This window comes from Castanea sativa, chromosome 5 (genome assembly GCF_040712315.1).
Source record: "Castanea sativa cultivar Marrone di Chiusa Pesio chromosome 5, ASM4071231v1".
NCBI lineage: Eukaryota > Viridiplantae > Streptophyta > Magnoliopsida > Fagales > Fagaceae > Castanea > Castanea sativa.
This window is the reverse complement of record NC_134017.1, coordinates 70,226,364-70,244,307: the sequence shown is the minus strand read 5'-3', so window position 1 is coordinate 70,244,307 and position 17,944 is coordinate 70,226,364. Positions and strand designations below refer to the sequence as shown.

The 17,944-nt window shown below is 34.7% G+C and overlaps 2 protein-coding genes across 2 annotated transcripts; one reads left to right on the top strand and one right to left on the bottom strand.

Annotated features, from left to right (window-relative positions):
* Positions 1-1,628: 1,628 nt before the first annotated feature.
* LOC142635699 (uncharacterized) lies at positions 1,629-3,769 on the bottom strand. Its single transcript, XM_075809819.1, has 2 exons — positions 3,633-3,769; positions 1,629-2,145 (listed from the first exon to the last, which is right to left on the bottom strand). The coding sequence occupies exons 1-2, from the start codon at positions 3,767-3,769 to the stop codon at positions 1,629-1,631; spliced, it is 654 nt and encodes a 217-aa protein (XP_075665934.1).
* A 10,501-nt stretch (positions 3,770-14,270) lies between these two features.
* On the top strand, positions 14,271-17,179 carry LOC142635698 (uncharacterized). Its single transcript, XM_075809818.1, has 2 exons — positions 14,271-16,313; positions 16,583-17,179. Exons 1-2 carry the CDS (start codon positions 14,271-14,273, stop codon positions 17,051-17,053), a joined length of 2,514 nt encoding a protein of 837 aa, XP_075665933.1. The 3' UTR covers positions 17,054-17,179.
* Positions 17,180-17,944: the final 765 nt, after the last annotated feature.

Here is a 17,944-nt window from a genome sequence, read left to right as displayed (position 1 = left end):
GGTAGGAAGAGAGCTCTTATGGTGTTGACCTTCCACCACCTGGTGTTTAGATCCATGAGAGAGAAGACCATGGCATAGTCTTCAGTAATCCGAGGGGGGGTAATAACTTTAAAGGTTGAGGGGGTAGGGAGCCATTTATCATCCTAAATATGAATCCTTCAATCGTTCCCGACTCTCCAACAGGAGCCTTTTCTAAGGACCTCAAGGCTATTATGGATACTCCTCCAGATAGAGGAAGGGTTACTGCCCAAGTTAGCATTAAACACATCACAATAGGGAAAGTATTTTTCTTTGAGAATGCGTCTACTAGTGAGCTTGGATTTGTGAGAATTCTCCAAGCTTGCTTAGCTAGAAGGGCAAGATTTAAGGCTTGCAAATTTCGAAACCCCAAACCCCCAAGAGATTTTGGCTTGCACATCTTTCTCCAACTAATCTAGGGAATTTTCGATTCTTGATTTTTCTGCCCCCACCAAAAATTCCTCATCATTCTTTCAAGCTCATCACAAAAGCTTTTCGGAAGTTGGAAGCAGTTCATTGTGTAGGTGGGGATGGCTTGGGTCACCGCCTTAATGAGGATCTCCTTTCCACCTGAAGAGAGCAATTTTCCTTTCCAACCAACCAATTTCAACCCCACCCTTTCTTTGATTTCCACAAAGACTTGTTTCTTAGAACTTCCAATGATGGAAGGGAGCCCTAGGTATTTTGTGTGCCTTGAGTCCTGCATAGGCCCCAAAATATTAAAGATTGCTTCCTTTAGATCTAGAGAGGTGTTTGGGCTGAGGTAAATTGAAGACTTATCTAAATTTACCTTTTGACCAGATGCTGCCTTATATTTTTCAAGGATCTCCTTAAGCTTCCTACATTCTTCACTATTGGCTTTACAAAAAAGGAAGTTGTCATCGGTAAAGAAAAGATGAGTGATCTTTGGGCACCCTCTACTTATAGATATGCTGTTCAAGAGTTGATTTCTTGCAGCTTCATAGAGAAGGGCTGAAAGGCCCTCAACACAAACAAGAAAAAGGTAGGGGGAAAGGGCTGCCTTGCCTGAGATCTCTGGAAGGAACAATGTTTCCAAAAGTATCGCCATTGATAATGACAGATTATGAAACAAAGGAGATACATCTCATAACCAAGTTAATCCACCCCTCATTAAAACCCAACTTCCTCATGACCCCTTCAATGAAGCCCTACTTAATCTTGTCAAAGGCTTTGCTCATATTGAGCTTTGCTTCCATAAAGCAATCTTTCCCCTCTATTTTATGCTTTAGGTAGTGCATTAACTCATAAGCTATAAGAATGTTATCTGTGATAAGCCTATCAGCAATAAATGCACTCTAATTTTCAGTGATAATAAGAGGAAGAAAAACTTTAAGGCAATTAGCTAAGGTTTTTGAAATAAGCTTATAAATCACATTACACAGGCTAATCGGTCTGAAGTCAGTCATTATTTTAGGCTTGTTTGTATTAGGGATGAGGGAAATATTGATTTTATTAATAGCAGCTAAAGACACACCAGAGTTAAGAACATTTAGGACCATATTTGAGACATTAGCACCAACAATATTCCAATATTTTTGAAAGAAGATAGTTGACATAACGTCGAGCCCTGGGGATTTTGTGGGATGGATCTATTTGAGAGCAGTCACAACTTCCTCTGTGGTGAAGTTCTTAGTCAGCTCCATGTTCATTTCATTAGTCACCCTGGTAGGAATAGTTGCTATAACCTCCTCAATCAGACTTGGATTAGAGGTGGAGTAAATGTCTTTAAAGTAAGCAATTGCACCATTGGCAATACTGCTCCTTTCCTCACACCATCTCCCATACTTGTCCCAAATCCCAGAAATTATGTTTTGCTTCCATCTTTCAGACACTCTGGCATGAAAAAATTTCATGTTTCCGTCACCCTCTCTAAGCCGATACACCTTGGAACGCTGCCTCCAGTAAATCTCTTCATCGTCTAATAGTCCATTTATCTCTTTCTTGACCTTATTAATCTCCTCCCAAAGAGAACCATCTTTGTCTTGCTGTGACAAGCTAGAGAGCATTTTCCTTTTCTCCTGAATCAGCTTTGGAATCTGTCTAAAGGTAGAAGAATTCCATAATGCAAGCTCAGCGGCACATAACTTCAGACCACAACCATGCCTTCTGGAGTGTTCATGTCACTTGTAGAACGCCAGACAGAATCAATAATACCTCTGCAATCCCCTTTCTTTGTCCATATGGCCTCAAAATGGAAGTGTCGGTATCAGGGCCTTTTGATGGCTAGGGGTCAAAAATGAATAGAGCACAGTGGTCCAAGGTGGAGTAAACCAAATGGTGAACTTGACTTCACCAAATTTTTCAATCCAGTCACACGTGGCTAGTGCCCTATCTAACCTTATGAAAACCCTTTTATCCCCTTCCTGCATGTTGTACCAAGTATAATTCGGTCCACTGAAACCCAAGTATTTGAATCCACATGAGTTGATGACATTACGTAAGCCCTCCATTTGACTCTATGATCTAATTGCACCCCCCTTTTTTCTTCCATAGATACAATCTCATTAAAATCTCCAAAACAAAACCAAGGGAGATGCATTTGGTTACTGAGAAGTGTGAGTAAATTCCATGATTCATGACGCAAGTGAGTTTGAGGATTACTGTAAAACCCACTGATTCTCCATTCTAGGCTTGAGTTTGCCTCAGTGACTGTTGCATCAATATGATGATTGCTGAAACTTTTTATACTTAGGTTTATGATCCTCATCCATAGTAGGGCCAAACCACCACTGTAACCTCGGCTTGGCATAATAAATCCATTCGCAAAACCCAATCTTTTTCTAACTCTTTCCACATGCCTTACCTTAAGCTTAGTCTCCAAGAGAAAAACTATCCTAGGATCCCATCGTCGCACCATATCATGCAACGCACGAACTGACTGGGGGTTCCCAAGCCCCCGGCAGTTCCAGCTTAACGAATTCATGGCTCTCAGCGGTGCTGCCTAACAGCCACCGCCGATAAATTTTGATCACTTGAAACTCCAATAAAGCCTCCACATTGCTTCTTGTGAGCTATGAACTCTTCATCCTCTGTAAAAACCACAGTACTTTGGCATTTGGACCCCAGAATTTGGTTTTGGCTCTCCACCCCTTGGACCTTGGCTTGTCCTTTTTCTCTGGCTACCTTTTTTAAACGCCCCTTACCTTTTTGCAATTTTCTTTGCTCGTGGGCCTAATTATGATCCTTCTCTATAATACCTGCTTGAGATCCTTTCTTGGGCTTGTGTGGGCTATTTACTTCAAGAGGATTTTCGGTGTCATGGAAAGTAAGGCCCACTTTAAAGAAAGCATCATTCACAACTCTCTCTACACTCTCTTCGGGTCCATTTTCAAAGTTGTGTACTGTCATATCTTCATAGTGGCTAAACCCCAATTTCAAATGCTGATCAACTTTTTCAGACTTGTCCCATCTAACCCTTTTTCCTCTATCTGGCACGCTTGGGCGTCAGAAGTGTCACCTTCCCGCGTGCGACTGGTGTTTTTTGAATTTTGAATGTTGCTGCTACCTACACTACCTCCGTCGCCCTCCATCGCGGCCATGTGAAGGTTCCTTGCCATTGTCTGGCCATTTCCTTTGGTGATATCATCATTTACCTCTTCATGACTATCTCTATGAGTGCTTCATTGTCCACCTGAGTTTCCTTTGAAAGCACCCCTTGCCTTAAGCCATTCACCATACTGCTTAGAGGTGTTCTGCCAATTCGGAAAATCAAGGTAGTGCTTGTCGTCATGGCTAAGCTTGCCGCATAGAATGCAGAATGTGGAAAGCCTCTCATATTTAAAATTGACCCAAAACTTTTCACCATCAAGACTCACCACATTCCTCCCCCCCCCCTCCTACGAAGAGGTTTGTCAATTGGAAGCTCCACTCTTATGCACATAAACAAAGCCTGATCAGACTAGCATGCTCCTTTGTCCATTTCTATAAAACGCCCCAATATATTTCCAACATCTCTGCCTACTTCCTCACACATATGTTCAAAGGGTAAGCCCCAAAGTTGTATCCAAAGGGAGAATGAGTAAAGACCATATTTGCTATGGAGAGCCCCTTCCTCCATCGACAAGGAGAAGCAGGTTGTTCTCAAAATTCCAAGGTCCACTGTTCTCCACCCACTCCATTTGGTATCTTGAACTGAACTCAAATTGAAGAATACTATTTCCTACATCCACTATTTTCAATTCCGAGCCTATCTTCCATGCGGACCTCAGTGTGTTCTTTAGTGCCCTTTGGTTTTGCTGTCTGTCTGAGAGTAGACGACCAAACAGACTTAAAGAGAATTCCTCCAAGAGATCAGATTTACCTATTGCTGCGATGGACATTTGTACTTCCTCTTCTTTAGTGAGACATAGATTTTGCAACCCATCAATCATTTCTTGTTCCATAGCAACCTAAGAGAAAGATACTTGAAGTTTAGAGAAGGTAATAAGAGTGGACTTCACAGGGAAGCCCCACAGAGGGTAGGAGGGAGGATCTCTTCTTTAGGGAGAGAGGGAAGGTGCTCTTACTAGAGGGAGAGGGAAGGCTCCTACAAGGGAGAGTCGATGTTTCTTGGTTTTGTCATGGCTCTTATTTCTATGACAAGCCACTATATGTGAGTCAATTGGAGAATTAGCATAACAATTTTAAAATTTAAACAGGTTAAAACTTCACTCATTGATTCCCCTCTGTTAGATTTAAAATTCTAGTTATGGACAAATATTAATTTTTACAAAACCTTCCTCTCTTTTTTTTTTTTACTTTTAAATAGACTTTCAACTTATAACGTCCGCTCCTAATAATAACTTTTTATCATCAGTTCAAGACAACAATTGGCTTTTAGTGTAAGCGGGGATTAAAAACCCTTTCTTTTTTTTTTTTATCTTGCCTTTGTATTTTTTTTTTAAGAAGGGAGAGACATAAAAGTAGATCAAAATTACATATTTAACCCTATTTTTAATGAAGGTGGGTTATGAAACTATAACTAAGCTAACCTGAAGTAGGTAAAATGTTAAATTTCAAATTACAGATAGATAATTTAAATTTGGGTCAATCTAAATTGAATATTTCTTTTAGTTTTCTCTTAACTTTTCCATAAATTTTTTTATGGTAACTGTTGATTTGTTTAGACCCCTTAAAGCACAATTGGATTAACCTAGTTAACAAGCCAAGTTATTACTTAGTCCAAATTTCAGATCTAGGTTAACACAATCATATAATCATATCAATGTACAGTGTAGAATATAAAAATACAAAGATATGATGACTCAGGAAAACCAAACTGGTAAAAAACCTGGGGAGGATTTAACCTAGCTATCCTCAAGGTAAACCTGAATCCACTATGAAAGAATCGAAATTGTACAATAGCGACTTAGACCACTAACATCCTATTGCTACCCACTAGTAGAAAACTTACTGACACGACCACGTGCAAGCTCTGAGATTACGGACTCCTTCTTTCTTGGATTCTCCAAGCACTTCTGCTTGTGTATCTCTAAGCTCTTATGGCAGCAACTGAATGATCATCAAGCTCTAGAAGAAATCTCCTTCTTGATGATCCCAAGCTTGTGTGAAGGCAAGCACATCTCAAATCTCACAAGAGATTCACACAAATAGCAATATGAGCAACCTAAAAAATGTGACTAAGGTTTGCCTTTTATACCTAGGGCAAAACATAAAACCCTACACGTCATATGGGCTTAGGGCTGAGTTGGAAATTCTGTAGAAAAAAAAAATATGCAAGACTTTCGATCAGTCGAGTGTAATTCTCGATCGATCGAGCCAGGTAAAAATGCAAAGTAAATTCTGCAGTTAACTCGATTCCAACTTTACACAAATAACACACTTTGAGCAAGTCTAAACATAAGTAGACACCTGTTTTGATCATGGTTTGCCAACAATACACATTAGAGTTCTAATACATTAGTTCCTAAGTACTTAGAACCTAACAGTAACTTTCCTGAATGAATAACTATACTATATCTATGATTTTCTATACTATCGTTGCAACTGAACTAGTCCAGCCTAGCTTGTCTCCAAATTATTTAATTAAATAATTTTACAAGTAATTCACTTCCAAGTTTTGGGGCTACACCAATAAAAATATGAGCAATGTTTATTACACTAATAATTTTGATTTAGTTATGATTTCAAACTTTGAAATTATAACTTCAAGTTACGATTTTAGTTATTTTTTCCGGTGTGTAACAACTTTTCCTAGCAAAAAAATTTGTTACATACTTACATAAAGAAGCTGATTGCATTAAGGCCGTGCTTGAAGAATGTCTCTAATAATATACATACATTCAAACTCTTGTAAAAACAATATTTCCACAACATTACAAATTTTTGGATATGGTTTCTTGGTAAGTTTCTCGTGAGGAGCCTACGTTAAAGGTATGAAGTAATGAGAAAACAAACAGATCTCTCTCTCTCTCTCTCTCTCTCTCTCAATTAGCTTTTAAAAGAAGGCTTGAGGAAGCCAAATATACGTCAAACTCTCTCTCTCTCTCTCCCAATAGCTAAAAAAAGAAGGCTTGAGGAAGTGAAATATACACCTAATTCAATGAAAGATCATGTTTTCTTTAAAATACATCAAGGTACGTTTGAGGTAATAAATAATAAAAAAACAAATCTGTCTCTCTCAATTAGCTAAAAAAAAGAAGGCTTGAGGAAGTGAAATATACATCAATTTCAACCCAAGATAATGTTTTCTTTAAAGTACATCACGGTATGAGGTAATAAATAAAAAAACAAATTTGTCTCTCTCAATTAGCTTAGAAAAAGAAGGCTTGATGAAGTCAAAAATACATCAAATTCAATCCAAGATCATGTTTTCTTTAATAATTTCCATAATGAGCACGTAGATGTCTCTTTCCCACAACTACAGTATTTCTGTTGGTATTGTTTTTTTAAGAAAATGAAATTGTGGATTTTTTATGAAAAAAATTGAAAGTGCTTTAATTGGTTTTTTTGTTAAATATTTTGTTCATTTTTTGTTCTTTGGGCTATTTTTTCTGTTATTTAATTAATTTTTGTTTTTATTATTTGGGCTATTTTTACTGTTATTTAGATTAATTTTTTATATTTATTGTTGTTTTATTTTTCCTATTTTTGGATTTAAGGGGTTAAAAATTATGTTTGAGAGGACAAAATTATTTTTATTGAACCCAAACTTTTAGGATTCTTGAGTCAGGGTGTTCAATATATATTTTTTCAAGACACACAAAACAAATTAGTTTTAATATATATATATATATATATAACTTATTTTTTGCAAGTATAAATGTATGTTCTTTGTAAATCAAGGTGTGTGAATAACCAGGCTTGCATTTGGAGTCGGCACTGCTGGGCATAACCCAATATCACAACAATTTCACAATATTTCTAAATAGTCTACCCCACTTTGGACTGTTCTTCCTAGCGAGATCAGTTACTGCGAAAAACTCCTACAAGCACCGTAAGGAAGAAGAAATATCTCTCAAAACACACCCCTTCCCCCCCCCCCCCAAAAAAAAAGAAAAAGACTTGGAATTAGGAAGGTGTGTTCCACTTCCACATGTCCTCTGTTATATCGATGGCTTGGCTTTAGTGAAAGACTTTTTGGCCAATTAAGTAGTCCTAATTTAGAGTAAAAGAATAATTATCCAACCTGTGTGGAGAATCTGTAAACTTTTGTTTATTTTTGGAAGTGCATAGTATTATTATTTTTTTTAAATGTAACTTTTTGTAAGTTTATGTTAATGTATAACCGAAAAAAAAAATAGCTTATTGATAATAAAACAAAAACCAAAAAATTAGATTATTAGAAAAAAGAATTTTGAGACAAAAAGAAAAAAACTGTACCAAATTACCATTTCTCTTTTATTACCATTTCTATTGCAAGAACTTTTTTTTTTCCTTTTATATCCAAATTTCGTTTTCAATGGTTGTCAAAGTATTTTGCTTGTAAAAGAGGTTCTTGACTTGACTTGTAATTCGAGTCGATGAAGGTCTAGGTACGGCATGGCTTTGCAGATGAATAATATATAGATTGAGACTTAGAGTTCGATTGAAAACGGCTTATTTAATTAAAATTGAAAACTTTTTACTTAAAGTAATGTAAATAAAGCTAAAAATTAACTTAAATAGTACAGTAAAACTCATGACTAGTTTTCATAAATAGACTCATGAAAACTATCACCTAAAGAGTTACCACTAGTACTTTTTTAACTGGAGATATTCTTTTATTTTAAATATACAATGATAAGTAATAGTAGATTTTAATCTCCACCTTTCATTTAGTTAGTGGGTAATATGACAGTTTCACATCAAAACAAAAAGATATTCAAGTTAGAAAGCATTAGAAGTAAGCTAAACTCATTTGAATATATATCATAATGGTTACTACTATAGGGCTTTTTTTACAGAGTCGGTGGGGCAGTTGCCCCCTCTCACCCCCTACTAGCTTTGCCCATGATTCTAAGATTTGGGTGTTCCCTTCTCACCTATAAATAGTAGGTCTTATCATGAATGTAATTAGTGTGATAAACTATTAAGTGCAACGATAATATATCATTCTTAAACTGTTGAATAATTTATTCTAAGGATTTGATTGTGATTAAATATTTATTTTAAATATTTTAATTTAGTCACTCATTTGAGTTATTTTAGTTTGAAAGTAAAGTTTATTCCTTAACAAAAACTAAAATTGAAGGCTATGCTCCTTTAGTTGAGCTCAAGCTCATCACCAAGTTTGAACGTGTAATTTTGTTTGGTGATGAACTCAAATTTGAGCTCAACTCATGTATGAAATAAAATTAAATGAATATATCTAAAATTTTAATACTTGACTTGAGTTGACTTTTTACAGCCCTAAGAGGTGTCAATGAGCTATGATGTTCCTGGCAACATAATTCTATAATATGTTATAAAAATCAACTCATTCAACATTTAATAAAATTAGAATATATATATATATAGACACGCACACACAATTAACTTCTTGGCAGCATATTTCTATAATATTATAAAAATCAACTTATTTGACATTTAATACAATTAGAATATATATATATATATATATATATATACAATTAACTTCTTCGCAACTTTTTAGTTGTGATTTCAAGTAAAATACATTAAAAATTAATGAAGGAGATGGTGTTTCCTATATTTATTCATTCACTTACTTAGTCAAAAATAAAAGTATGTATTATCTCATATATTTTATTCTACGTTAAAATAAATTATTTTTCTTTATTTTCAAAATATAATATGCATGCATACATATTATATATGAGAATCTATATAATATTTAAAAATTAGAGAATATTATTTATTATTACTATATTCTTGTTGAACCATATTAACATACGATTTTAGTCTAATTCAGTCTAGTATAGCAATGCTTTGAGAGGAGATGTTTGTATAAAAGGAGGAGCTACTTCATTGACAACTATACGTTGTTGATAATATATATATATATATATATATATATAATGTTTATTAAGGTCTTGTATATTCTTTTGTAATATAAATATGAGTTTGCTTACATTTGCTTCATCTTTAGGCTATTCAAGATGAATAAAGAGTGAATCATTTATAAGGAGAATTAGAAAAAAATTTCAACCATGCATTATATTATTTACAAAATATTGTGTCTTATATAATAATTGAATGTAAAATGTATTATGTCTTCTTGAAAAAAAAAATGAGATAATTTAAATAATTTCAAATAGCAAATATATACGGTCTAATTTAGAAAGTCTTGTATATATATATTGCATCAAGTATATATACTTTGTTAGAAAATACCCATTTCATTTTAACAAGAATTTAAGATTAATACTTATAAGCTACGTACAAGATTTTAATTTTTTAGTTAACGAAATAAACAAATAGTTAAATTTTTACTTACATGTTGCAAAAGTGTGTGACCAGTTAAGTCTAATCATTAAAATTTTACTTCATACTTATGATATTTGAAATGGTCAAGCTAATACTTTAATGTTACACGTTTAGGAAAAAAATTTATAAAAAGACCAAAGGATAGGCCATCTATTCTTCAGGAGGGGGAAATAGTGGGAAGAAAAGGGACCTTCCAAATAACCACAACTCTGTTAGAGCATCCAGATACGTAACTTGAATATTTCTTTTACTTTTCTCTAAACTTTTCCATAATTTTTTTATACGGTAGCTTTCCTGAATGAATAACTATACTATATCTATGATTTTCTATACTATCATTGCAACTGAACCAGTTCAGCCTAGCTTGTCTCCAAATTATTTAATTAAATAATTTTACAAGTAATTCACTTCCAAGTTTTGGGGCTACACCAATAAAAATATGAGCAATGTTTATTACACTAATAATTGTGATTTAGTTATGATTGCAAACTTTGAAATTATAACTTCAAGTTAAAATTTTAGTTTTTTTTTTTAGTGTGTAGCAACTTTTCCTAGCAAAAAAAATTGTTACATACTTACATAGAGAAGCTGATTGCATTAAGGCCGTGCTTGAAGAATGTCTAATAAATACATACATTCAAACTCTTGTAAAAACAATATTTCCACGACATTACAAATTTTTGGATATGGTTTCTTGGTAAGTTTCTCGTGAGGAGCCTACGTTGATGGTATGAAGTAATGAAAAAACAAACAGATCTCTCTATCTATCTCTCTCTCTCTCTCTCTCTCTCTCTCTCTCTCAATTAGCTTAAAAAAGAAGGCTTGAGGAAGTCAAATATACGTCAAACTCTCTCTCTCTTTCTCTCAATAGCTTAGAAAAAAGAAGGCTTGAGGAAGTGAAATATACACCTAATTCAATGAAAGATCATGTTTTCTTTAAAATACATCAAGGTACGTTTGAGGTAATAAATAATAAAAAACAAATCTGTCTCTCTCAGTTAGCTTAAAAAAAGAAGGCTTGAGGAAGTGAAATATACATCAATTTCAATCCAAGATCATGTTTTCTTTAAAGTACATCACGGTATGAGGTAATAAATAAATAAATAAATAAAACAAATTTGTCTCTCTCAATTAGCTTAAAACAAAGAAGGCTTGATGAAGTCAAATATACATCAAATTCAATCCAAGATCACGTTTTCTTTAATAATTTCCATAATGAGCACGTAGATGTCTCTTTCCCACAACTACAGTATTTCTTTTGGTATTGTTTTTTTAAGAAAATGAAATTGTGGAATTTTTAATGAAACAAATTGAAGGAGTTTTAATGGGTTTTTTTGTTAAATATTTTGTTCATTTATTGTTGTTGGACTATTTTTGCTGTTATTTGATTAATTTTTTATTTTACTGTTTGAGCTATTTTTATTGTTATTTAGACTAATTTTTTATTTTTATTGTTGTTGTTGTTTTTTTTTTTTTTTCCTTTTTTTGGATTTAAGGGGTTAAAAATTATGTTTGGGAGGACAAAATTATTTTTATTGAACCCAAACTTTTAGGATTCTTGAGTCGGGGTGTTCAATATATATTTTTTCAAGACACACAAAACAAATTAGTTTTTTTTTTTAAAAAAAAAAAATATATATATATATATATAACTTATTTTTTGCAAGTATAAATGAATGTTCTTTGCAAATCAAGGTGTGTGAATAACTTGGCTTGCATTTGGAGTCGCCACTGCTAGGCATACCGAATGTCACAACAATTTCACAATATTTCTATATAAGCATGCTAACTCACACATGAACCATTCATAATAACTAATTTAAATTTTTTTGTATGCGAATTTAGAAATGTTTTGAAATTATTATTACATTTTGTATTCCTAGCATTACTCATAAAATAATCTTGTCTCTGCATATAACATTTTTGTATTTCAATTTCTATTCCTGTTTAGTTTTAGACCCCTGAAAAATACAATATGTTTAACCTAATTTATTAATCTAGTTGTTACTTAGGTCAATTGGAAAAATCTATGTTAAATGTGTTAAGGACATATTTTATGTTGTTGGCTAATTTTTTGACAAAATGCACTTTACTTGTATTTACGTAAATCTAGGATGTGTTTAATACTTCAAGGAATATGTTGTTGAAATCTAGTATTAAAGCCATAAAGATTGGACCAAGAAACAAGTGAAGAAAAGCTGTTCACTAAAACTGGACAGATAGCTCGACAGTTGCTCGAAAAATAGCTATCTATCGGGGTTTAATGAGGCTCGACAGATACCATCTATCGAGGTATCTATCGAGGTTACAGAAATTTAGATTTTCAGATATGATTTCCGGCCCATGCTTATGTATTTGTGTAGGGTTTTTTTTTCTCATAACCCTAGACATATATAAGGCTTATTTTAGAAGTCGTCACACAAGAGAATACAAGGAGAACATATGCAAAAGGTAACCGATGCCTTATTCTCTCTGAAAGAAGTTACTGCGTCTTTGCGCCTTAGGGTTTTGTAACCAAGTGCTTTTTTATCTTCATTGTTGATGAAGTGAAGAACTTTGCAGTCAACATTCTTCTTTCTCAAGTTGGTGAGTGAGCCACGTACTGGGATTCGTGCAAAAGAGTTAGTCACGTACTGAAATCCGTGCATCAAAGGGTAGCGTTCATATATTGAAGAGTTCAGAGGTTCTGCAGCAGTAAAAAGTTTCTGCTGTGAGTTCATTTACGGAGATTGTAAAGTCTAAGGACAAAGGTTTTGTACTAGATCTGGAACTTTTCTTTACTATAGTGAATTACTTTTCGGGAAGGCTTCCCTCCAGGTTTTTTACTGTGAAACTAGTTTGTTTCATTGGTTTTACTGGGTCATCATATCTTGTCTTATTTACTTTTTCGCTGCATATATATTTGACATGATATTGATGTTTATTTGTTTTAACAAGTTTTATTCATAATAAATCTAATTAACAACTTGGGTTTAAAAAAGAATTTGAAAAAAGACTAGCTTATTGATAATAAAATAAAAACCAAAAAATTAGATTATTTGAAAAAAGAATTTTGAGACAAAAAGAAAAAAACTGTACCAAATTACCATTTTCCTTTTATTACCATTTCTATTGCAAGAACTTTTTTTTTCCTTTTATATCCAAATTTCGTTTACAAAGGTTGTCAAAGTATTTTGCTTGTAAAAGAGGTTCTTGACTTGACTTGTAATTCGAGTCGATGAAGGTCAAGGTGGGGCATGGCTTTGTATATGAATGATATATAGATTGAGACTTAGAGTTCATTTGAAAATAATTTATTTAACTGAAATTAAATTTTTTTTGTTGAAAGTAATGTAGATAAAGCTAAAAGTTAGCTAAAATAGTACAATGAGACTCATGAATAGTATCAAAAAATGCAATGAGACCCATGATTAGTAGCAAAAATAAGCTAAATAGTAGCAAAAATAAGCTAAACAGTAAAAAATATGTCTTTTCAGCCAATATTGAATGCAACTTTAGTGTGTTGTAGAGTTTTGGAGCAATTATGTTAGTTTTAATTGCTAAAGACTCTACTTGTGTGATCAACGGCAAGAGCATGATCTTTCCAACTCTGACAAACAACTAATAGTGGATTTGGTTCCTTCCTTTCTCAAATACAAATCTTCTGTACTATATTTTACGTTTCACTTTAGGTTCCATCAATCACAATTTATCATGTGTTTATTTTTTTTTTCTATTTTAAACTTTGGTTATTTTATAAAAAAGTCAAACAAATACATGACAAGTTATGATTAATAAAACATAAAATGAAACATAAAAAATAGTACACAAAATTTGGTATTCTATTTTCTCTCCTAGACTCTTAGCTAGGTGTCTCTCTAAAGTCGGCTGGAAAGTCAAAACAATTGAATTAGGTAAATTTTATTTTCCATGTGCCTATACCTTGGTTTACCATGCACACTGCGCGCGCACACACTAAAAAAAAAAAAAAAAAAAGTCACTCTCCTCTTTTGAAAAAGATTTTTATCTGCCCTCCTTTTTTCCCCCTATATATACTAGTACTACACCACGATCTCTTCACCTCAGACTTCAGACTAGACTCGATCTCCGTTCTTTTTACTCTCTTTACTCTTCCGGCTCTTCTTTTTTATTTTCCTGATTCCTGTTCTCACTTTCGTTTTTCTTTTTTAGTGGGAGGAACTCTAGCTACTCTAATAGAGTTGTGGCTACCTTAAGAGGTCCTTTTTCTTCCCATTATTTCCCCCTCTTGTCTTTTGGACAACAGATGGCCTATATTACTCTCACTCTTCAGCCTGATAATTTAAGAATGTAGGGCTTCTACAAATATCCATTCATATATTTTGGTATTAGGAGTGTACTGGAACAAAATGGTAGTTGGAAAAGATAACCTGGTTGTTAACAATGCCACTAATGCTCCAAATTGTGTGGTCAACAAACCTCTGGAAACGCTGAAGTATATTGAATCATATGTCCTTTTGACAACGCTCCTGGTAGCCTTTCTCACAGTCTTCGGATCATGGAGGCGTCGTAGCCACAGTTTGAAGCTCAAATATTCGATATGGGCATCTTATCTTTTGTCTACATTCCTGATAAACTACATCATGGGCCTGATGAAGTCAATAGAAATCCGTCATGAATTGTTTGCTATTTGGGCGACGTTTTTGATTGTGTTTCTTGGAAGCGCTGATTGCATCTCCGCCTACAGCCCTGCAGAAGCACCTCAGCCTATGGCATGTCAAAACCCTGTGGAAACGCTATTGTATATTGAATCATATGTCCTTTTGACAACGCTCCTGATAGCCTTTCTTACAGTCTTCGGATCATGGAGGCGTCGAAGCCACAGTTTGAAGCTCAAATATTCGATATGGGCATCTTATCTTTTGTCTACATTCCTGATAAACTACACCATGGGCCTGATGAAGTCAGCAAAATTCCGTGATGAATTGTTTGCTGTTTGGGCGACGTTTTTTATCATTTTCCTTGGAAGTGCTGATTGCATCTCCGCCTACAGCCTTGAAGACAGTGAGAATCGGAAGAGATATAACTTGGAACTATTTGTTCAGTATTTTTGGCTAGGCTGGCTGATAGGTTTGTATGCTAACCAACCCAAATTTACGATAACGCTCTATCTCCTCTATGTTTTGTCTGTGAGAAGGACAGGAGGCAGAGCCGAAGCTTTGGAGTTAGCAAGCAAATCATATGGTTTGGTGAGAAACACCAAACTGGTTGCAGATTTCATGGAAGATGAGACCAATAAAGAAGGCGATGAAGCAGATCCTACTTGCATGAAAGGCTACAAGTATTTGGTGAAAGGCGAAAAGAAGGCAAAGGTGATAGTCAAAGCACCACACTATCATATGCAGATTGAAACTACAGATGATCATAAAGTCATTACCATTGATATGATCTGGCAATGCAAAGGGAGACTCTTAAGCTCCACCGGAGATCCAGACGGGCGACTCAAGGATATCTGCCTCTCCTACGCATTGTATAGGCTTCTCTGTCGTAGATTTGCAAAATATTCCTTCTCTGAAAGTTCCCAGCTGAAGACATGGGATTTTGTTCGTTATGGGCTTCTTTCCAAAGATGGTGATGATCATGAGAGAGCATTTAGAGTAATTGAGGTAGAGCTCGGATTTCTTTATGATCTCTTTTACACAAAATATCCCGTCTTTTTTGCCAGGGGATTTCCATTATCAAGAAATTTTGAGTTCATTATCGTCGTAATTGGTTGTTGGGTTGTGGCTCCTGTTCTAGCCAAGTACCAAGCAAGCAACGGTGATTCTGATTTACACCTCATGACAAGAAATGGACGTAACCTTGATGCTCTTCTCACAGGTGTAGTTTTAGTCGCTATGCTTTTCATGGAAGTTGTGCAATTTTTCGTTGTCAACTTCTCCGATTGGTCAAAGGTACAGTGGCTTTGCTATTATGTTGAAAAACCCTCGTGGCATAATAAATGCATGGAGATGATCATACGAGTTATATGTCATAGGAATTTGTTAAAACCTTGGGATAGAAAACTTGGCCAATATTCTCTTCTTGAATCTTTTAATTATAACCCTCCTGTATTGCTCTACAATTATTGGACTTCGCCTTATATAGATAAGCCGAGAAATGGTCTAAAACAAAGTGCTCACGTCACATTGCCAATGGAAGTGAAGAAAGCAATTATTCACTCTCTAAAGACCAATGGGCAGCGATTGACAAATGGGGCAGCTTCTCTGGAGCGAAACGGGGTTGAGAATGAACTCTCTTGGGCATGCAGACTTCAGACACAAACACATGTTATCTTAGTCTGGCACATTGCAACCAGTCTTTGCGAGCTCAATTTGTCAACACAAGTAATTGCCACAGGGGGACAGGTCAACCAACAAAGGGAAAGCAACGACTTTATTGTGGCAACTAAGGTGCGGTTTGGATGCAGCGTCCACGTTTTGCGTCCAAGTTTTGCCTCTTTTTTTTTTTTTTTTTTTTAGCCGCAAGTGTTGACTCAATCCTCTGTGAACAGTGCATTCGTGCACTGTTCACGGACCCACAAATTTCACTTTTCAGCAACTTTTTCATTAAAAATGGGTCCCGCAGTACTATTCACACATTTTAAAATTATTTTGCTACAGTGTTTTCAGTTTTCAGTTTTCAGTTTTCAGCAATAAGTTCTATCCAAACGGACCCTAAGTTATCTAAATATTGTGCTTATTTGGTGGCTTTTGCTCCAAGACTTTTACCTGATCATAAATATACTACAGAAATTATTATTGATCAGGTAGTTGTTGAAGCCAGGTATAAACTCAAGGGATGTGAGAAAAGTATTTGCCAAAAGATGTTCACTTTTTGCAAAGACGATCGCGAGAAAAGAATTTCTGAAAAGACGTTCAATTTAGGCATAGAGGATGATGAAGGAATTGAAGAAATTATTGAAAAGGGTGCTGTTCTTGCGAAGCAGCTGATAGAAAAAATACAAGATAATGGGCTGAGATGGAAAATTCTGGCTGAGTTATGGGCAGAGATGATGTTGTTCGTGGCTCCCTCCAATGATGAAACTGCCCATGCAGAGCACCTAGCCATAGGAGGAGAGTTTGTGACTCACTTGTGGGCATTACTTTCTCATGCAGGCATACTCAAGCGAGACTCAGCTCAGGATGTCTAACCAGTCATGTGTTGGTCCTAGACTCCCAGTGTTTTCTCTTTCCTAGCTTGTTTGGTATTGAGTGATTTCTCATGCATTTCTATTTGTGTAATGTGTACTGTATTTGGTTTGCTACTTTGCTTAGTGTTTGTTGTTGTATTATTTCCTTTGATTTGTTGTCTTGAACCTTGTCATTGCTTCGACAACGTGTTTTAATTTCAATAGTTGATCTGTTTACTGATTTCTGTAGTGGAGATATTTACTATTTTTGTGATTCAGTATGTGATTGCTCTTAAATTTAATGTGGTTGTGTCTGTCCTTGATTGGATCGATGGAGTGATGTGATTGGTAGGATTTTGCTCTTAATCTCTTACCGGATTGATCAATAATTTGCTTCTCCATGGTCGATTGTTGTTTGGAATTCTTCAAACTTCTTGTAATAGGGGCATTAAATCTAATCATTGAAATTATATAGAAAAATACAAATACATAAAATATAAAGTAAAAATGCAAGATTATAGTAAGAATATGAAATTATTGATGTTTAGTATGAATATCAGAAAACATGGAACTAGAAGTGTCCATTTGGTTAGAGCTTTTTAGGCGAAAATCACATTGGCAAATTCAAATCATTACTTTTAGGCATTTGGTAAAATTTTGAAAGTGTTTTTCAGTCTTATAAATACAAGTTTGTGCTTTTGCATTGTATTTCGTAAACAACAATGGCAAACTGTTACTTTTTCAAAAAGTCCGAAATAAATGAGTTAAAACCAAACTCACCCGAAATGTACCCAAAAAGTTTCATTGTCGTTGTATTTTGCCATTTCAAGCTGATCCAAAACCCACAACAATAATTTTCATTGGCATGGTGGTGTGTGACCAAGGCACGAGACAGTTGGTTGGATACATGGA

Excerpts from the sequence above, each read along its gene's own strand:
- LOC142635699 (XM_075809819.1), bottom strand. The coding sequence starts at position 3,769 with ATGACGACAAGCACTACCTTGATTTTCCGAATTGGCAGAACACCTCTA. Across the intron at positions 2,146-3,632 it reads ATAGAGATAGTCATGAAGAG|AAGGCATGGTTGTGGTCTGA; the intron begins GTAAATGATGAT and ends TGAACACTCCAG.
- LOC142635698 (XM_075809818.1), top strand. The coding sequence starts at position 14,271 with ATGGTAGTTGGAAAAGATAACCTGGTTGTTAACAATGCCACTAATGCT. Across the intron at positions 16,314-16,582 it reads ACTTTATTGTGGCAACTAAG|TTATCTAAATATTGTGCTTA; the intron begins GTGCGGTTTGGA and ends ACGGACCCTAAG.